The sequence below is a fragment of the Chenopodium album genome, chromosome 8 (assembly GCF_948465745.1).
Source record: "Chenopodium album chromosome 8, dcCheAlbu1.1, whole genome shotgun sequence".
NCBI lineage: Eukaryota > Viridiplantae > Streptophyta > Magnoliopsida > Caryophyllales > Amaranthaceae > Chenopodium > Chenopodium album.
The window spans coordinates 18,375,686-18,398,585 of NC_137841.1; the positions used below are offsets into that span (position 1 = coordinate 18,375,686).

At 34.4% G+C, this 22,900-nt stretch overlaps 1 protein-coding gene across 1 annotated transcript; it reads left to right on the forward strand.

The window, feature by feature from the left end:
• Window positions 1-1,314: 1,314 nt before the first annotated feature.
• LOC145555870 (uncharacterized) lies at window positions 1,315-12,327 on the forward strand. The gene is made up of 6 exons (XM_081617585.1): window positions 1,315-1,471; window positions 1,562-1,640; window positions 1,754-1,849; window positions 7,546-7,649; window positions 7,754-7,890; window positions 12,055-12,327. The coding sequence occupies exons 2-6, from the start codon at window positions 1,581-1,583 to the stop codon at window positions 12,135-12,137; spliced, it is 480 nt and encodes a 159-aa protein (XP_081473711.1). The 5' UTR covers window positions 1,315-1,471; window positions 1,562-1,580; the 3' UTR covers window positions 12,138-12,327.
• The last annotated feature ends 10,573 nt before the right edge of the window (window positions 12,328-22,900 follow it).

Sequence of the window (22,900 nt, forward strand, 5' to 3'; positions counted from 1 at the left end):
CACTACCAAAGGTAGTGAGTCTTTTTTCAAACATTGTTTCCACATGGAAAACACTACTTTTTTGTCAAAATCGGATGAGTTCAGAACCTGATCGGGATTAAAACGGGATTAATATTAACGAACCAAAATCTAAACATTAAAACACGAATTTACGTGTTCAAAATAATATGGAATTAAGTTAAACTAATTAGTAGTATAATCACCAAAATTTCAAAACATCATTACTATAAAAGCCCTAAATCGATTGTTCATAAAAACCCTAAAATCATGATTTTCAATGATTAAAAACCCTAGGTTATTAAATTTACAAAATCTGAAAATTATAACATTTATAAAATCTGAAATTATAAAGTTTAATCATCAAAATACAATTTGATACTAATTAAATTAATTTCAAACAATAAAATCAAAACCCATAATCAATAATTATAATTACACAAATTAATAAAACAAAGGAGAAAGAAAATAAGACTAACCTTTGTGTGAGGAAATTTTTGGGGATGAATGGGGTATTTATAGGAGAGAGGGTAGTAGGGTAAGTAGGGATATTGGGCCTCATTAAATTAATGGGTCAATTAAGAAAGTAAACTGGGTTTGGTTTGTTTGTTGGACATAAATTATAGAAGGAAGGTTCATAAAAAGTTCTTTGTAATAAAATCGTTTATCAACCCCAAAAATAATTTGAAACTTTTGAAATTAAATTCCGGAAAAATACAAATAAATATTATAAATAATATATAATTTCATTTATAATATATTTAAAAATATGGGGGATTACACGTGCATTGCACGGGACAGAAGGCTAGTTTATTTTGATAAAAGCAAGCATCACTAACACTATATACCACAACTTCAACAAGTGGCGCATACCATATATAGTTTGCCTTATGGAAAACACGTACATGTATAATAAATCAGAATATAGTTCAATCTTAACATAAAAGGTGATGATTTCATGATAAATTTCATACTATAATAAATTATTATCATCAATACATTATTAATTATTATTATTGAATATTAATTATTGTTGTTGTTATTATTAATTATTATTTGAAAATAGAGCCGAGCAGAGCAGAGTAGATTTAATTTGAGTAGAGCAGAGCATATTTGATTTGAGTAGAATAGAGCAGGCTCAGCAGAGCAGAACAGCTCTAAAGAACGGGGCCTTAGCTTGTTTCCTATTTTTGATTTTTTTTTTTTGTTTTCATAAAAAAAAAAAAAAAAACTTAAAAACCAAAAACGATCCAAAAAAAATTACAACCGTTAGATATTATTTAGATCCAACGACCGACATTACTCCGTATATGCATGATTAATCTTCCTCCGTTTACATTTTTCCATCTCCTTTGGAGCTCAAGTCTTTTACACTGCACCTCCTTTCTCTTTCCTCCATTGAAGCGCATTACCTGAATTCTCCATTGAAGCGGCTTTTGACCTTTCTCACTCCTCCGTTAAAGCACCTTCTAAAGTAAGGTGTTTTTTTTTTCTTCACAATTTCAAATCATCAAATATCAATTTCAATTCAAATTTACAGCAAATTTCTATGTATTTTTATTAGGGTTTTTGTTTGATCGAGGATGGGATGGAAGGCAGCTCAAAAACTTATAAGGAATTGGAAGATTCTTCGAGGTGATAATGTAAGTGCCCAAAATTATTGGGATATTTCTTAAACCCTAATTCTGTTTTTTGTTTTTTTTTTGTAAAATTCCATAATTTTATTTTTTGAGTTAACTTTTTTTTTTTTTTTCAGGTGATGATTATCAGAGGCAAAGATAGAGGTGAAACCGGTACCATTAAGCGGGTGATTCGGTCTCAAAATCGTGTCATTGTCGAGGGAAAAAACCTTGTAAGAATTATTGTTTATGAATTTAGAAGAAATGGAGTTTTTTAAATGTTGCTTTATTTGGAAGGACTGAATACTGAACCTTCGTTTGTGTGTATTGAACCTTCATTTATGGTTCGTAGATTGGATTATAGTTTCGGTAAATGTTGCATTTCAAAGAGATTGAGCCTGCGTTTATGTCTAGCTAAATAATTGTACTCGTAATGTTGCTAATGTGAACTGGCAGAGTGATTGAAAATTGAAGTAGTGGTTGCTTGTTTGCGATAGAGGTTAGTCTGTCTTGAGTCACTACTTTTTTTTTACTGTAGTATGGTTCCATAAGCATTATCGAAACTTAAGAAAAACTAGTTTACATCTTGACTGATCCATTTGAACATGGAGGTAGATGACAATCATGAAATTCTGTCGTGCTGTCTTTTTAAGGGAAGATTGGAAAGTTTTTTATTCAAAGAAACAAGATAGATGCCATTATATTTTGAATAGAGACAAAGGGCCCCATCATATCAAGCTTACCGGTGTGGTAGTGTGTTTGGATTGAAGGAAATAGAGGGAAAAGGAAGGTAAGGGAAATAGAGAGATGAGGAATCTTTAATTTGGATAATAGAAGAGGAAGGAAGGGAATTGGAGGGGAGAGAAATGGAGGGATTAAATTGTAGGAAATTGATCCCTCCAACAATGGAGAGATTTGAAAGGAAAACTCACCATTCTTTCCTCTCCTCCTCTTTTCCTCGGTCCCCTTCTTTCCTTCATATTTCTTTATCCAAACATAATGTTAATGTTGAAGTCCAAGGGTTATAAGTGGCTTATAGTTTAAGAATGGCTCAATATAGATTTTTAGTCTTGTATTTATGGATTGATTTTAGTAATTAAGATTTCATTATAAATTCTAAATGGGCGCATTTTTGTTAATCATATTGATTAATTGGAGTAATATACGGGATTTAATGGGAAGGAACACGTGTATTAATAACTTTAATTTTCATCAATTTACCTACACTAGCCTCTATTAATTGTAGAAGTATTGAACAACATTGAAGACTACTGAATGTTTGTGCACTGCATAAATTTTTTAACACTCCAGCAGAACACTCTACTAAAGTTAAGTATTGACAATTGAGTGATTGACATTCTCTTTCTTTTATATTTTCATTTTTTCTACTTCTGATCTTTTTGTTTTGTTTTTTTTTTCCCAAATTCTTTTATCAATATATTTCTTTTATTTTATTTTTCTAAAAAACACCATTTTTTATCAGTCGTGCATGTATACTCCCACTGTTATAATATAATTTTATTTTTATATTTGTAATTATAAATTTTTATCTCATTTTGCAATTTAATAATTATTATAAATGGGTTAGGTTAAGGTCAAGGGTTTTCAACCCGTTTATTTTTTGGGTCAAGAATTTGTCAAACCGTTTAACATTGACACGAACATGAACTCGAACTTAACACAACACAACCCGTTTGACAGCTCTAATGGTAAGACTCAACTTTAATTTATATATCAAACTAGATTAGGTCTTGTACCATGCATGCACGGTAATTTTCACTATTTATTAATTTAACATTATGTTTATTTATAATAACTATCAAATTGCAAAATGAGATAAAAATTTGCATTTACAAAAATAAAAATAAAATTATATCATACTAAAGAAAATAGTGGGGTATACATGCATGACTAATAAAAAAGGTGCCGATCTAAAAAAAAAAGAGAAAACTATTGATAAAAGAATAATGGAATAAAACAAAAAAAGAATAGAAGTAGAAAAAAATGAAAAGATAAAAGAAAGGGAATGCAATCACTCAATTGTCAATACTTTACATTAGTGGAGTGTCAACTGTCAACAAGTTTATGCAGTGCTAGAGTGGAGTGTCAAAGTTTATGCAGTGCTAGAGTGGAGTGTCAAAAAATTTATGCAGAGACATTCAGTATTCTTGAATGTTGTTCAGTACTTCTACCCCCATTAATAGAGTGTAGTGTAGGTAAAATAATGAAAATCAAAGTTATTGATACACGAGTTCCTTCCCGTTAAATCCAATTCGTCAAAGGTGGAGCACTTTGTTGGCTTTTCATTTTCCAAGAGAGAGGGTGTGTATGATGGTTGTATTTGTCAAGCAAATAGGGATTTTGGTTACCATCCCCTATAGACATGTCAAAAAGATATAAAATGATGCTTTATGAATTTGAAGATTATGTTATGAGCACTAAAGCAATCGTATTGAATTATTGACCTATTGGAGTGTATCCTGTCTATGATCATGTTCTTATTTACTTGTTGTCTCACAAGTTGAGGACATATTCAGCTTCCATGGTTTTATGATATCAGAATCTCATTGCCTCCAACTTCATCAACTTCCCTTATTATGACAAACAAACCTGATCCCCATTTAGGCATTTACCATGAACTATGCTGGTGACATTGATTTTTAAAATTATGTTTAGAAGAGGATTCCATCTCGTTTGTTAAACCATTGCTGCAATTTAAGGAGTATATCTTGTCTAGCTGTCTCCTGTTTAGACTTCAAGTAATTGACGGCTTAATTAGCAATATCTCCGTTCTCTCTTCTAATTTCCTTGTGTCATGTTACTCACGTATTTTTGATGTCTTCAATAATGACCCCAGCTACCATATTCAACTATTGCATCACTGACCATGTTTTTTCTTGAATGATAAATTCAAATAGTTGCTTATTTTATTGAGCATCCCCACTTTCCTGTCTATTTCCGTTCCCATCGCTTCTTAGGCTAGACCTTTGTAGCATATGGGCATTTCACTGTCGCACTGGGCTTTTCTTTTCTATTTTTTTTTATTTGAAAAATTGTACTGAACTTAGTGTAGGAGTTTAGGTACTACGCAGCGGAAAATCATGAATCATATTCATAAAATTATAAAAGTACCTAATCCCAATATCACATGCATAACACACAAGACACATAATCATACCTTTGAAGCGTGAATTCATTTCCACGTAGCAATTTGACATGGCAAATCAGGGAGAGAATAGAGCCCCAAGCGTTGCTCCTCTACTTAGTCCACGAGCTTCGAACGAGCCGTCCACCAATACTAGATTGGTCGAGGAAAATCGCGATCACCACCTTTAATTAGGGATGGCAATTCTAAATGGATATCCGCAAACCCGATCCACCCGATATAAATAAATGGACGAAAATCCGCATTAAATGGATGAAGGGCGGGTGACGGATGAAGCGGGTGACGGATCGGGTCGGATTCGGGTGGGGCTCCGTTTCATCCGTCACCCGATCCGTCATCCGTTTATCACCCGATCCGCAGCCCATCCGTATTTAAATAAATTTTTTTTTTCCAATTTTCATATATACTACACTATGTATGTACTGTATATTTCTAAAAAAATAAATATTTCTAAAAATTCTTTAATTTTATTTTACAAAATATAAAACCTCCCTCAATTCCCAATTATGTAGTACAGAAATAAGTTCATGATTCCGTTCAAAAAAAAAAGTAAGTTCATGATTATTATTTTATTATTATTATTGCTATAATTTGGAATAAAAATTTAATTAATGGTTTACTTTTTAAGTTTAAAATTGGCTAAAAGTGTTTTTTTATAATAACATATTAGATTTTATAGTTAGAGTAGGATTATAATTATCATCCGCTAAGCATCCGATCCACCCGTTTCATCCGCGGATGACGGATGGATCGGATACGGGTGATGGGTTTTGCGGGTGACGGGTGGATCGGGTGGAGCGGATGGTTAATTCGGGTGGATGCGGGTGGAGCTCCATCCGACCCGAATCCGATCCGTTGCCATTCCTACCTTTAATGGACTAAGCCGACCACCACGATCCACCACCACGAACCACCACACTGCCGAGGAGGAGAGAGAGAGCCGTGAGAGAGAGGAGTATAAGAGAGGTTGGTCTCGTGTTTGCTAATTAGGGTTTGATCTCACTGATTAGTTAATTGCATACTACTAGCAAACTCTAGGCACCTAGTCTATTCATAATCACATTATAATTAGACTAGGGTTAGGAAGCTCAAACTCTCTTATCCCACTCCATATGGCCGACCATACTAGAGGATGAGGCCCATCATGGGCCTTGTCCTCTCGTGCCCGATCTAGACCCTTTGTGTGACCTTATAGGATCCGCCCAATTGGGCTTTGTGCTATTTTACTAGCCCAAAGATCGTTAGTACCTCTAGCTATGATAAAACGACAACCCAAATGTCCGAACTTAATTATCTCCATAATTTGATCCATTGATACATCTAGTAATTGCACACGACAAAGACATAAATCCTTCACTTAGTCTCCACATATTCCTTGCATTTTGAGCATTAGCACTTGGTGGAATGATTTCTTTGCATGCCTTTCACAAAAAGATCTATACCTGAGGTACATCAAGCTGCCATAATTTCTTCATAATGTAAGATATACATGTGAAAAGCCTCCTCCATCTTAACAGTAAAATACGAAGTAGTTTAGAATAGTGCTACACCTCAAAGACTAGTACACTACAGAATTTTCAAGATAATTTCAGCCTCGGACTCAATTAATGTGATTAGCATTTTTTTTTTTCCCGTTTTAACAATTTAGGTCCTAAACCAACCACCTTCCCCCAACCCTGGGTCTCAAATTGGTGATATGGATACTAATCTAAATATCTAATTGTTCAAGTAATGCTTTGCTTTACAATAGTAATGAAATTTGGTTAGTTATCCAATGTATTCTCCATGAACAATTTTTCTGGCATGATTTTTTGCCTTTTTCATCTTGGTTATCTAAGTCTCAAGCTGAATTAACACATTTATGTTGCTTTGTGAACCTCGCTGAATTGATTGGCTCATATTAATTTAGAATTTGTAGTCTGCCTTTGACATACACAGCTTCTTTGACGTTCCAACAAGATTGAATGGTTGTTGATAAAATTCTCTTCTTAAGTATATGTGTGCTAATATTCCTTGCACTTCTTGACCTATTGTCGTCATACTGTTGTTACTTGTTAGTGTAAAATGTTTCTGACTTTATTTTTGTGCTCTCATATGATGAATGTTCAACTTCAGCTTTTTATTTTTATATATATATTTTTTTTAAAAAAGGCATTGTGTTTGCATATGACTATTGGTATAGTGAGTTTTTATAGTCTTTAGTGAGCAGTAATTAGATCATCAGTTCCTCCATGGAAGGGGAAAAGAACATAATTTCACTTACAGCTTCTAGATCTGTTGGGTATATGCTGTGGTTAGTATATCATGCTTCAAAATTTATTGTTTAGCTCTTTCATCTTTTGATGAATGTTCAGCAAGAGTGTTTATTTTTTTTTTGCTTCTTTAATCTCAGTATAATCTGCTTGGCATATTTCTCTGTTCTGTTCCTTGTAAGCTAGTGCTAAGATTCTTTGCGCGGTGGACTTGGTTTGATGAGGATTTTGATACTTTAGCTATACGAAGTTTTTGTGCTATTTGATTATTACTAATTCAAATAAAATTCAATTGAGTTTCAGGCTTCAATCTGAATTATACATGTGCTGATCTGATAGGGTTAAGCTCTTCTGAATGGATTGAACTTACTGAATGTGGATGTCCATTATCACTTTTATGCATGTGATGGAAATTGAAATGTACTTTTTATGTTGCTGTTTGTTCAGGTTTTTTTGATAGTCTGCCCGGTATAGTATACTGCTCATGTCTTCTTTTGTTTTGTCTTCCCAGGTCAAAAAACATATCAAACAAGGGCAAGGGCACGAAGGTGGCATTTTTACAGTTGAAGCCCCACTGCATGTCTCAAATGTGCAAGTTGTTGATCCAGTTACTGGGTATAGTCAACTGCTCATTATCTGTCAAATAACTTACTGAATATTCTGTATCTGTATATAACAGATTCCAATATAACTTTATGGGATCATGCTCTCTTCTGCAGAAAACCTTGCAAGGTAGGAATTAGATATCTAGAGGATGGTGGAAAAGTCAGAATTGCAAGAGGTATAGGAGCATCAGGGTCCATAATCCCTCGCCCTGAAATTTTGAAGATAAGGACCACACCAAGGCCTACTGCTCGTATGTATCTGATTCTTACATTCTGCTATTTCTTGCTGTTTGATAATCTATATCCACACTATCTCAAAGTTTTAGGCAGCATTAAACATTATGGTCTAATGTTTTTTAGCTTTGAACTTTACTTTTAATCACCATATCATTAGACACGCTGTAAATGTTGCAAAGGTAGCATTTGAAACAAATTCAGCAATGATATTAAAAATATTAAAGTACATGCAAGCATTCACTACAACAAATCATCTCTAAAAGGGCGTGTTAAATCGCCCTAGTTGGTCAAAAAATGGCCCTAGTTGATCTAAAAGGGCGATTTTTAGTCGCCCTTAAATTCGACATATTATGTCCGTCGCCTTAGATCAAAAAGGGCGAATTTTGAAGTCGCCTTCTTTGCTGATGATAAAAAAAGGGCGATTATAACTTGCCTTCTTTGATGTGAATCAAATAGGGCGAGTGTTGTTGCCACATTCGACCCCCTCAAAAAGGGCGATGGTCCTTGCCTTTGTACATGTTGTGGCTATTAGGGCGACTCCTCTTGCCTCCTTTGACTCGTCAAAATAGGGCAATTAGGTTATTGCCTTTGTAGGCCAACTGTGAGTAAAGGCAATTTTAATCGCCCTTTTAGATGCATTTTAGTTACACATCAATATTATTCTTAGTTTTTTGAATTATACAAACATTGTTCATGTACTTAAATTAATCCACGATTACATTAAATATTTAATACCTATATAAATTTCAATATCATTGATAATTCAAAAGAAACAAATCATTAATGTGAATGTTGTTAGCATAAGCAACACCCCAACTTAGTACAAAATTATGTTAGCTTAGTAATTTACAAAAAATTGTAATCATGAAGTCTCCAAAATAACATTAAATGATGATCACATTTTGAGGAGGTTCCCATATCCATTGAAGCCCGACCAAAAAAATCAACTCCAACGGCTTCTATCAACCAAGATAATAAGATGGGGGCATATTTACTTTCCTATGACAATAAAATAACAAAAACAATTGGGTATCAGATTCATGATATACATTAATTGGATATCAAGTATTACATACAACAATAAAGGGACTATGAAGTACACAACATAATTGGATATCATGTTCATGATTAATATTTGAGAAGAAATAAAAGAACCAAAGTCAAATAAATTTAACCTGTGAAGTTGCTTATGCTTTTAGTGGAGTTCTTGGAGATTTGGTAGGGTCTGCAACAAGAAATAAAACACCAATTATTATGCAATTATTTATTCCAATTTGGTGAATCACAGAAAGGAAAAAAAAAAACCTGGTTGTGTAATTGTTTTTGCCAAGTCAGGAGTTTGTCCACGTGAATCAAACTACACAATGATGTTATACAATTAGATACTTAATTATGGGTGTATAGGCATATAATCCTTATAAAAATTGCAAGATAATAATGAAAAGTTGTTGGAAATCTTGAGTCTCCGAGTCCATGAAATTAAACCTACACTTCATCATCATCATCATCATTATTCATCAAGTATTTCTTGGACAGATATCAAAGGATCATCAATGTTAACCTCACCAAAATCATCAAAATAAAACTAGCATCAACACCATTTCAGAATTCCCTTCCCCGTGGTATGTCCAAGGATTATTGTACCCGGGATCAATTCCATATTGGAAAAGGTGTCTCCTCATTGTGTGTTGATCTTGAAATAAATTATTTATACAATCTGAACAAGGACACCAAATCTTTGTATCCGAGTTTTGGTTGACATCTTTAAAAGCAAATTCAAGAAACTCATTCACACCCTTTGTAAATTCTTCTCTCTGCCTACCTCGTATACCTTTAATATGCATCCAACTTCAATCACTATCCATCTCAACGCATAAATGTAAGACCTAAATGAAACTTAAGGTTTAACATACTTCACCAAGAATCTAAATATCTAAAAATCTCATATTATTTAGGATATGCTTGCATTTAGTGGAACGCAGCCCAATATGCTACAGTAGTATCAGTTTAAGAACTATTGTCTTCTTCTTCCATTATTTATAGACGGAGTTATTTTTTTCTCTGACTTTTACCCACAAAATCAAATGCAGAAGTTGCTAATTTCTTCTCTGTCATTACTGTAATACATCAAAATTAAACTTTCTTTCCATAATCCCAAATTACCTAATACATTTTAAAACCCAAATTCAAACAAAATCTTAGACAATTGAACAAGCTAAGTATAGAAATTTATACAAAAAGCTATCAAAACTTGTACATAATCACTTGAATTGTTACAATAATATGTAATTTGTCAACAATTTACTATTTTAGACCTTATAATCGATTACGACATTTTAATTTTCGAATTACGTCATTACAACACAAGCTCACTTTGGTAGTTCATTCTTGCCAATTTCTATAGTCTTGTTATCTAGCTATTACCTAGCAACAAAATCAAGATCCACAAACAGAGAAAAAAAAAAAGAAAAAGAGATATAATTGAAGAAAGAAAATATTAATTTCATAAAAATTTACCTTCCTGTGTACTGTGACACCAAGTCAACGAAATTGAAGAGATAAATTGCAAGCTTCTTGGGCTTCAACAATCTACAATGGAGGAGAGAGAGGGAGCTGATGAGAATGGAGAGAGAAGGAGCAGATGCAAATGGAGAGAAGTAGAGTGTTAAAGGAAAATAAGGGGTTTTACTATTTTAGACAACAATTCAATTAAGGGTAGAATGTACTAGAATTTAGAAGGGAGGGAGATTGGAAAATTTTGGGGTTAAGACGCGGGTTTAATTTTTTTGGGCTCAAAGGTGGCAAGTAGTATGGATATACCCTTTTAATTATTGGGTCCGGTAAAATAGGGCGACTAACTTGCAACTCGCCCTTTTTGATAAAATCTAAAACGGCGACTCAGGGTCGCCATTTTCCGAAGTAATTACAACGGCATTTTAAAGTCGCCTTGTTTGAAGGGATTTAGTCGCCCTATTTGATACATTATGTTGTAGTGATTGATAGGTTACTAAATTACTAGCCAAGGTTGACAGATTTTTTTTCCAAAAAATTCAAATGTGGTCAATTAATATGAAAGAGAGGTAGTAGATGGTTTGCTGTGGTATTTTTTTTCTTTGAATTAATAGAAAATTGGGGTCAAGTTTAGAACTTTTTATTATGTAATTTGATCAAGAAAGGCTATGTTCTTTTCATTTTGGGAGTAAAAGGTTTCAGTATCATTAACGTCATATTATGGCTTCATTTTAGTTCGGATAAGGGGCTAAGGGCCTATGAGTTCAATTCACAACTAAAATGAGTTAAAATATTGGCTAATAAGCTAATATTAGGACTTGTGATTTAAAAAACTTTCCAGGGTTTTCTTGTAGGAAAGCAGAGACTTAGAGCCAGTAATTGTTATAAAGAATTCCAATGAGTTAGCATGATTTACGAAGTGAAAATATTCTTAAATATGATCTTGTTGGGTTATAGAGTAGCAAAAGAATATAATTGCAAATGTGAGAGTGAATAGTGCCTGGATTAGATGTAGTCATAAGTTTTGAAGCAAAGACCAAGCTCCGCTCCATAGCATCAATGTAGGTATTAAGTTATGTTGTCCAAACAACTCTTACTAGGCAAAACCTACAGAACATACTACTCCTTGCTCCTCTTTTGAAGAGAATATATATCAAGACGGTCAATCTTATCCAAAAATAACTCTTGTTGGCAAAACAATATTGGCAACATTTTAATGCTGCCCTCACTTGTTTTGCTCAACACTATTAAAATCAACTTCTCAAATTATAGTAATGGGTTTCGTGAGGGTTCAATTCCTTGCTTGCACAATATTATGATTGTCTTGAGATGCACTTGTAAACATTGTATGAAGTTTATTATTCACTGAGGTAGTACTAGCTAAATGGTCTAGTTTTTCTAAGAATAGAGATTCTATAGATAAGCATACTGTAGAAGGCTGGATTTAGCATTTGGTGTGTTGCATCTATTCAATCGTTTCTGTTACATCAGGCTCTTTGCCCCCTTAATTGATTAAGTGCTAATATGAATACTGTATTTCACTTTTCCTAAAGGTTGCAATACTTACTGCAAGTAATTCATCATTATTCCCATCAAGAGCTTGTGATATTCAAGGGCTTATACTGTGCTTAACTACTTGCTCGCTTACACAATTCTTTCTCTTGCAGCTGGTCCTAAGGATACCCCAATAGATTACGTGCTGGAAAAGACTTATGATTCTAAATCTGGAGAGGGCATGCCAAACCTTTAAGGGGGTTAAATATCTTTTTCTTCTGCTACTATTAGTTCAGCTAGGTGTATCCGATAGCTAAAGCATTTGCTCCATGACATGCATATCTTCATTAGCTAATGGAGTAGTTTTTCTTAATTGTTTTGAGCTTAATAATTCTTTGCTTATACAAAAAGAACTTATCCAAGTGATTTGTTCGTTTGCAGATTGATCTATTGTGTCGTGTGTTTTGTTTTCCCCTCGAGTTCATGTTTTTTTACTTCATAAATTTCAATGCACACATCTTACTGAATAAAAAAAGCTCCCACATGAACACGTTTTACTTGTACATATAGGTGATATAGCAGGATAGTATTAGATTTTATTTTCATTGGAGTTCACTAAGATTCCGAACAAGAGCAAAATAATGAATTTAGTAGGTTAGATTCCGTGTCATGCACGGTTTTTCATTTCAAATCTGTTTTTTTTTTTTTTTTTCTCAAACCAATCTACTTAAAAAATATTTTTTTTTTTTAATTTTTTTGAATACATATTATATTGTTTTTTTCTATTTTGAACCTTGATAGCATTTTTATTTATTTCAAATATGAAAATTTTTCATTCACTAACTATGTTAAGTTGAAAAATATACATTCATGATTTTTTTTTTTTTTACTATAAATAATCATTATAGATTAAAAAGTAATTACTAATATAAGAATTTATTTATAAAAAGATATGGTTAGATATTTAAGTTTATAAATATATTATTCTACGATTTTTTTCCTAAATTTTGAAATTAAATATTTTGTGTATATTTTCTATTGATTTTTTAAAAATTTTTACTTTTTTAAAAAAAATAATAATATTAAGGACACACCAGAAAATGACACATGTCATTGCTGGGGTGTCTTTTATTATATTATTATTGAATTATTGATTATTGATAGTGAGGCCTCGTTCTATTATCAAATTTGGTACTCCCTCCGTACCCAATTGATAGCCACTTAAGCCATTTTTGGACATCCAAAGTGTTAGTCACATTTGTTTTTTTTTTAAGTACCATTAATATTATTTTTTTACCAAAATTCTCTAACATTTGCAAAAATATTTGTGCAAATTTAACTTTTTAATGTAAATTTTACTTTTCCATGTACTTTAACTATTTTCTCTCTCCCCTCAAAAAAAAATTATTTTCTCTCTTTACTTTTTTGCATATCCAATGTAAATTTACTTTTTCAATGTATTTTCTTTAATTCTCATTAATTCCCGTGATTTTTCTTCAAAAGTGACTGTTAATTGTGGACGGAGGGAGTATATTACTATATTTTGATTAAATGGTCAATTAAAATCGAAAGAAACTAACTTAATGGCTTAATGTCGTCTCAATATAACTTGAGAATTAGAAACTTAAAAAACCTTTCCTTTAATTTAAGTGAATTGCTAAACACCGCCTACAAAAATGATCATCACCGCCAACATTCGGTGTGAATGGACAATCGTACCCTTATTACTTCACCACCCCTTATCCTCCCGGCAAACCACAACTCCTGATCGGCGATGACCACCACCACCCTGATCGGCGACCCACCATACCCTCCTCTATGACAACCCACCACCTTCCCTCGCCGGCGGGAAGGTGGTGGTTTAATATTTTTTTTAAAATTTTTTTATTTCAGCCAACTGCGGTAACCGGTTTTAATTTCCGGTTATCGCGCACGGTAACCGGTTTTGGGCTTCGGTTACCGCGCACGGTAACCGGTTTTGGGCTCCGGTTACCGCGCACGGTAACCGGTTTTGGGCTCCGGTTACCGCGCACGGTAACCGGTTTTGGGCTCCGGTTACCGCGCACGGTAACCGGTTTTGGGCTCCGGTTACCGCGCACGGTAACCGGTTTTCCGCGCACGGTGACCGGTTTTGGGCTTCGGTTTTTCGCGCACAGTGACCGGTTTTGTGCTCCGATTACCGCGCACGGTAACCGGTTTTGGGCTTCGGTTTCCGCGCACGGTTACCAGTTATGGGCTCCGGTTACCGTGCACCTTAACCGAGTCAATGGTAACCAGAGCCCAAAACCGGTTATCGTGCCTGATAACCGGTTTTGAGCTCCGATTGGTATGGTTGTAAAAAAAAAAACCACCACCTTTTCGCCAAAGAAGGAAGTTGGTGGGTCATCTTTGAGGGGGATGTGGTAGGTTGCCGGTAAGGGTGGTTGTGGTGGTGGTCGTCGTCGCCGGTCAGTGTGGTGGTGGTGTTAGTCATCAATTGGGATGGTGGTGTCAAGGTGTTAGTGATTGGTGGCAAGAGGGAAGATAGTGGTGAAGTACTAAGGGTATGGTTGTCAATTTACACTAAATGTTGGCGGTTTTGATCCTTTTGGATGGCGGTATATAACACCCCCTAATTTAATACTCTATATTAAGTCAATACTTTCCTAAGAAAAATAATTCCGATTTCATAACAGTTTCAATACTGTCTTAACAAAAATAATTTATTTATTTATTAAATATTTAGGAGGTTAAATGGAATATAAAACAGCTGTTACATGACTAAATGCTATTCTGAACACATAAGCAATTATTAAGTAAATTCAGAAAATATTAACGATTTTCTTACCATAATTTTCATTACAAAATTTCTTATTTATATACCTTCATTATTCACTTGCATGTATTCACAACATTACAGTAATTTCCAATACTTCTAAGAAAAAAAAAAACTTGATTCTAACATCAACTTAACAGCAAGCAATGTATTCCAATTCAACCTCCAAAAACTCATCAGAACCACCTTCAGCTAGATCGTCGAAACAACATCAGACGAGAAAGGATGGAGAATGGACGAAGGAGGAAAACAAGATATTTGAGAATTCTCTAGCAGAATTGGGCATTGATCGTAATGACTTATTTGAACAGATTGCATTAAGGATCCCTGGAAAGACCGTTGAGCAAATCAAAGAGCATTTCGAAGCACTAGTTAACGACATTGAACGTATAGAGTCGGGAGAGTTTGATCATATGATCGACTAGATTTTCATTTCATCTCATGAGATATTTTGGTCTTCCTAAATAATATTTTTGCTATTTGCTTAGTTTATGTTAGACATGTTCATGCAACTCTTGTAGTTAAGTCAAATTATAATTAATGAATAATACGTTTAGAATTTTTTTATTAAAAATTTCTACGTTATGATGTCCGTTGGATATTTCGAATAATCGTTAGTACTAAACTACGAAACTATGATTTTATGAAATCTTTTTCATACATAATGAAAATGCGAGTGTTTGCGATTAATAAGCGCATAGGTGCTATAACTGCTATTACTGCTGTATATTTGCTAACATATAAGATGACATTGTTGAAATTACTTAAAAATTTGTCACATGAAAGTGGATCAATAAATTGCTAGGTGGAAGTGATTTTGGGGGAAAAAATGATGGCAAAAAGCATCACAATGTGAATAATACGGAGTAGTACACAAAAAGTACTATAAAGACAACTTATAATCTTATACTTTAATCAATACTATATATTAAAAGACATACCATCAATGACACGTGTCATCTCCTGTTGTGTCTTTAATTATTATATTATTTTTTTGTATAAAAAAATTAAATATATTAATTAAGGAAACAAATCAATTTCAAAAATAATACGAAGTATTGTTTGTTATACATATTCCATATTAATGTTGTATATTTAAAATAAAAAGATTCACAAATAATTTTTCTAAACAGAAAATTGGACAACTATAAACCAAAAAATATATTCCTTCCGTTACTTTTTACTCGCAACAAATACTATAAATGGCCGTTACACATTACTTGCGTCAATGTTTTTTTCCTTTTATGGTAAATTATATTTTTATATGTGATTTTACGAAATTACCCTTACTTTTTTTTTTTTATAAAAAAAACACCCTAATTAAACTACTTAGGGTTTGTTCACATTTATTGAACTGAGCTGAACTGAACTGAAATTAAGCTAAAGTGAACAAACCCTTATTTTTACTTATTAACTTAAATCCTAATATTGATTAACTTAATTGTTTCCACCCAAATCATTCCTCTTCCATCTATATTCATTCTCACCACCACCAATCTCCATTCTATGTTCATCAACCCAAAATTTTGTTCTTTGTTTATCTCCCCTCGATTTGACCACAACATTCTATGGAGACACCACCGTCGCCGGAAGTCACTACCGTCGTCCTTTTTGTTGTGGCCGCCTTCATCTTCTCTTTCTTCCTCTTCTTGTTGTTTTGCCATTGCCGCTGAAGCACATATTTGAAGGTTTTATGGTCAAGTTTAACCATGAAAATTCTAGATTTAGAGTTTTAATGGTTAAATTTGACCAATTAAAGCTTTAATAGATGATAGAGAGTTGTGGGTTTCGAATTTTGGGGTTTTGGGTTTGGGTTCGAGTTCTGGGTTTCAAATTTTGGGGTTGTGGGTTTGGGTTCGAGTTCTGGGTTTTGAATTTCGGGGTTGTGGGTTCGTGGGTTGTGAGTTTCGGGGTTGTGGGTGGTGGATCTGGGTTCGTGGGTTGTGCGTTTCGGGGTTGTGGGTGGTTCGTGATAGGTGGTGGTGCTGGTTCGTGGTTCATGTGTTCATGGGTACGTAGATGGTGGCGGTGCTGGTTCGTGGTTCATGGGTTTGTAGGTGGTGGTGGTGCTGGTTCGTGGTTCAATGGTTTGCAGCTTCGCGAAGGATTCGTAGGTGCTGGTGCTCGAAGGGTTCGCAGGTGGTGGCTTCGCGACTTTGCGAAGGGTCGTTGGCTCGCTGGGTTTGTTGGCTTGCTAGGTGGTGGTATTTTCATGGTTATGGTTTTGCTAGGTGGTGGTGTTGGTAGCTGGTGGTGGCTTCGTGGTTGTGGTTCTTGGAGTTTAATTTTTGTTTATTATTTTTTTGATTTGATTAATACTAAGCACATTCCTCACAGGGTAAAGTCGTATCCCCAAATCAAAAGTAATTCCTAAATCCTCTAACTAATGTAGATAGGGAAGTAGGGTCGAATCCACAGAGAAACGGATCTTTCTATTCCTAATTATCTAATACAATCTAGATTATGAGGTAACCAATTTTTATATTTGAATAATAAACTAAACTACAGAGATCAAGAATAGGGAGAAAATAATATATAAAAGGATCTAGGGCATAGGTTCACCAATAAACAATATTCCAGGGTATAATATAATAATCATTCATCAATGCATACATCAATCAGATTATAAAGGGCGTTCGCTACGTATTATAATCACACAATTAATTTACCGGCATTAAATCTCATCTTTCGAATCTCGACTTAACCATTTATAAATTAACCTTCCTATTGAAACTAGACCTAAACATTAATTCTCATCTGTCGAATCTCGAATTAATATTGCCAAACTCATCATAAAAGATCAGGCCTAATCTAGTCACAGAGCATTAATTCAATCAATAGGAAATTAATCTAGCATTGATAATTAACAACAATAAATTACCCCTTCATAATATTTATGGATCCCCTTAAACCCTAGAAATAAAACTACTCACACATAATTAAATCTAAACTAATCAAAGTAATAAAGCAAGACATGATAAAAAGAATAAAGTAAAAAAAACTAAGATTAAGAGAAGAGAAATCGTTACGAAAATAAATCTGGAATTAAGAGTAGAATTAAGAACAAAGGTTTTAGAGAAAAGAAATCTAAGAGAATAATTAAGAGAGTAAAGGAAGAGTAAAAAGAAGAAGAAGAGATACTAAAATCGTATTACGGAGGAGTATTTATACTCCGTACAAAATTCATAAACTAAAACAAATTAAAACGACGTTAAACGTCTCCTAAGAAATACACGCGCCCGATCGGACGAGGCACCGCCCGATCGGGCGCGCCTTTTTGCTCATAATACAAATCTCGCGCTCGGCCGGACGCGTCACCGGGCGCCAGCCTAAGCTTTTCTCGCCCAGCCGGGCGCGCCTTCGGGCGCCATCCTATTTGGCCGGGCGGCTCATTTGGGCCACTATTTGGACTACGATTGGGCTCCAATTCTTCGGGCCAATCTGGGTTTCCTCTTCCAGTCTTGAATACTCGGTCCAAATGCCCCGGTATCACACATACCAAGCCCTTAATCACCGGTTCGATGGCTCTAACCGGCCCTGGGCTATAGAATCTGGTCGTGCTTCTCCAATGCTCGTGATTGCTCCAAAATATCTCGGGAAAATACTCCAAAAGCATAAATCCCTGCAAAAGTCAACCAAATCTACGAAAACACTAGAAAACACCAATTAGTAATAAAAGTGGCTCTAAAGAGCCAAAAACACTACTAATTATGACCAAGGGACGGGGGTAAAATACTATATAAAATAGACACATCAAACTTCCCCAAGCCAAACCTTTGCTTGTCCCTAAGAAAAGATCTCATCAATGAATCAATAAATATGCTTCACCCCAAAAAGTAAAAATCAAGCACAAACGATCCAGGGTAAATCAAATAAACATGCTTCAAAGTCAACCAATCAAATCCTTCTAATTACCAATCTTCCCTAACAATTGTCAAATAAAGCAAACCACAAAAGCATATAGAATTCAAGACTAGTGCTCATACACTCAACTCTCATTTTTGTGGCGAGTAAAAGATGTACTCGATCGCTCTCCATCCAACCCCTTTATGTGAACAATGCCCTCCCAACTCACACTCTCGTGTGTATAAAACAATGAACGCTCAATCCTACTAGTCGACTCGAAATATGCCAAATCATAACTTGCATTGATAAACAACACTTTCACATTCATACAATTCTATGCACAAAGGTCGGAAGGTCTTTAAAGCTTTTAATTTAAGGCTAAAGGGTAGGATAAATTTGGAAATAAGTGAGAGAAAAGCTATGCTTAAAGGAGCCATATCCTAATAAAACCCATGATCAAAATAAATAGTGATCATACATCTCCTATATAACCAACTCTAACATCAACCAAATAAACTCCAATCATAATAAATAATCCCAACACTTACAATTTCACTCATAAGATATAATAATGAAGAAGTAGAGTGAATAAACAAACTTTATTTTCCAAACTTGAATTTTTCATCGAGGCTCAAAATTATTCTCCTTTGATCAACCTCCAACTAGAACATTTGAAAATTTTTCTTCTTTTGAAGTCCACTTATTCTTTCCACATTATTTTTTTCTTTGAACTTCTCTTTTTTTTTTTTTTTTTTCATAATATCATGCTTTATTTTTCAAGAAAATATAACTCTCAAACTCATCAAAAATAAACATGATCAATCAACAAAACAACTTCTCAAATCCCACCTAAATTGTGCAAATAAGCACACTACAAACTCCCTCACCTCACTCACTAATAGCTCCCCCAAGCCAAGCTTGGGACTAGTAACCAATGGGGCAAAATAGACTTGTAATATGGCTAATAAAACAACAAAAAGTCAAGGAAACAACATGGGTAGCAAGAAGGGAACAAATGTATCTACAATATCTGGAGGCTACCTAAAAGAACAAATACCTTCGTCCTCCTCAAAGTGCATAATAATGAATCATTAAATATTACTAGTAGTTGCAAACCAATACTCAAATTCATTGACATACCAGGAACTATGGAACTATCACACATTCCTAACCAAATCAACTAGTCAAGAACTATATTCACAAGTAGTTGGACAAAATTGACGCATGTAAAGGTTTCAAGGCAATCAAACTTCAAATCATGATAAACTAATCCACAATGCTTATAATCAAATACCAGGAATCAAAACAATTTTTCTCAAGTAAGGGGCACAGGGAAGCATAATTTATAATTCATTGGAACAAAACTATCCTAAGAAAGTAATAAAATCTATACTAAGAAAAATAAAAGTAAAAAGAGAAGAGAGAGAGTGAAAGATGTACCATACGAACACGAGAACCTCCCCCCAAGCTAAATCAGACAATGTCCTCATTGTCTTAAAGGGAAGCTAGTAGTCAAGGTGACTACTCTTCATCATCACCACATCAATGTAACCAAAGTCTCGAGGACTGCAATGCATCTCTTTGGAACAAAATTGGGCAAGAAAGAAACAAAGTGTTAGTGGGAAAAAGTTCAAATTTGAGTCAGGTGTACTATTCTGATCATAACTTTTGATAAATAAAAGATAATACAGTGATTCTAATTGCATTGGAAACTAGACTTGAAGAGCTTTCCAACGACAGGTCACACGCAAAAATCGGATAAGAAACGCAAAAGTTATGGCCTGTCGAAGTTGACTAAGTTTGCTGACGCGTACGCGCGCCCGATCGGGCGAGCTCTGCCCGATCGAATACGAGTGCAGTTCCAGCGTGAATGAAGCCTTCTCTAGCTCAAAATCTGCACAAAAATAAACTCCCACAAGCATAAGTTACACTCTCCTTACCTCTCTAAAAGAGAAAAATAAAAAAATAAAATAAAACACACACATAAAAAGAAGAAAAAAACTAAACTAAAAAGCAAATTAAAGTACGGGTTGCCTCCCGCAAAGCGCTAGTTTATTAAGGTCCCGCTCGACCATACTCCTTCTCTCAATCGGAAGAATTCAACGCCTTGAGTAACTTATCAAACGCTCCTGCAAACATTTCATTAAACACTATATAGGGCTTAATAGCAAGCACATTTATCCCTACAAAGAAAAAGTTAGGAGCACATAAAGAGAACTCAAGGTAGAAAGAAAAATCAAAAGAGGGAGATGAAAATACACCACAACCTTCTACTTCCTCCGCTAAAAATTTAGAATTAATAGAACGAACATGGAGGTAGTCATTGTCTTTATCATCCAATAACGACTTTAAAATTTTACCCTCACAAATAACCTCATCATCAACAAAGGAATTATCAACCACCGTTTCTATAACTAATGATTTTTCAATCACCGATTCGTCAACCAATGATTTTTCAACCACAAATTCTATAACCGATAGTTCTTCATCCTCAATAACATTCATATTATTATAGTGTCCATAGACTTTTTCATCAAGAGCCTTCCAATAACTTTCATTAGCAACTAATCGTTTCCGAATATGATCATATGTATATGGAAAGACTCTAAAATCATCCGGAGCAGGCACAAAAAACTCACTATAAGGGCATTCAGGATTTTCATGACAAAGACGTTGACAACTACAGTAGTTAGGTGCTGCATAAAAATTATATAATTCTTGTAGTGATATAAGCATGGATATTTTCAACTCATAAAAAAAAAAAATTAAAAAATTAAAAAAAAATAATAAAAAAAATAAATAAATTAAAAATAATCTAGACTCTAATAATAATTAGAAATAAAAATAAAACCGTCTCCCCGGCAACGGCGCCAAATTTTGACAGGGTAAAGTCGTATCCCCAAATCAAAAGTAATTCCTAAATCCTATAATTAATGTAGATAGGGAAATAGGGTTGAATCCACAGAAAAACGGATCTTTCTATTCCTAATTAACTAATACAATCTAGATTATGAGGTAACCAATTTTTATATTTGAATAATAAACTAAACTACAGAGATCAAGAATAGGGAGAAAATAATATATAAAAGGATCTAGGGAATAGGTTCACCAATAAACAATATTCCAGGGCAGAATAAAATAATCATTCATCAATGCATACATCAATCAGATTATAAAGGGCTTTCGCAACGTATTATAATCACACAATTAATTTACCGGTATTAAATCTCATCTTTCGAATCTCGACTTAACCATTTATAAATTAACCTGCCTATTGAAACTAGACCTAAACATTAATTATCATCTGTCGAATCTCGAATTAATATTGCCAAACTCATGCATAAAAGATCAGGCCTAATCTAGTCACAGAGCATTAATTCAATCAATAGGAAATTAATCTAGCATTGATAATTAACAACAATAAATTACCCCTTCATATTATTTACGGATCCCCTTAAACCCTAGAAATAAAACTACTCACACATAATTAAATCTAAACTAATCAAAGTAATAAAGCAAGACATGATAAAAAGAATAAAGTAAAAAAAAACTAAGATTAAGAGAAGAGAAATCGTTACGAAAATAAATCTGGAATTAAGAGTAGAATTAAGAACAAAGGTTTTAGAGAAAATAAATCTAAGAGAATAATTAAGAGAGTAAAGGAAGAGTAAAAAGAAGAAGAAGAGATACTAAAATCGTATTACGGAGGAGTATTTATACTCCGTACAAAAATCCTAAACTAAAACAAATTAAAACGACGTTAAACGTCTCTTAAGAAATACACGCGCCCGATCGGGCGAGGCACCGCCCAATCGGGCGCGCCTTTTTGCTCATAATACAAATCTCGCGCCCGGCCGGGCGCGTCACCGGGCGCCAGCCTAAGCTTCTCCCGCCCGGCCGGGCGCGCCTCTGGGCGCCAGCCTATTTGGTCGGGCGGCTCATTTGGGCCACTATTTGGACTACGATTGGGCTCCAATTCTTCGGGCCAATCTGAGTTTCCTCTTCCGGTCTTGAATACTCGGTCCAAATGCCCGGTATCACACATACCAAGCCCTTAATCACCGGTTCGATGGCTCTAACCGGCCTTGGGCTATAGAATCTGGTCGTGCTTCTCCAATGCTCGTGATTGCTCCAAAATATCTCGGGAAAATACTCCAAAAGCATAAATCCCTGCAAAAGTCAACCAAATCTACGAAAACACTAGAAAACACCAATTAGTAATAAAAGTGGCTCTAAAGAGCCTAAAACACTACTAATTATGACCAAGGGACGGGGGTAAAATACTATATAAAATAGACACATCAATTCCCTTATTTTTCAATAATTACACTTAAGATATTTTGCCTAAGAGTTCGCAA

Excerpts from the sequence above, each read along its gene's own strand:
- LOC145555870 (XM_081617585.1), top strand. The coding sequence starts at position 1,581 with ATGGGATGGAAGGCAGCTCAAAAACTTATAAGGAATTGGAAGATTCTT. Across the intron at positions 1,641-1,753 it reads AGATTCTTCGAGGTGATAAT|GTGATGATTATCAGAGGCAA; the intron begins GTAAGTGCCCAA and ends TTTTTTTTTCAG. Across the intron at positions 1,850-7,545 it reads TTGTCGAGGGAAAAAACCTT|GTCAAAAAACATATCAAACA; the intron begins GTAAGAATTATT and ends TTGTCTTCCCAG.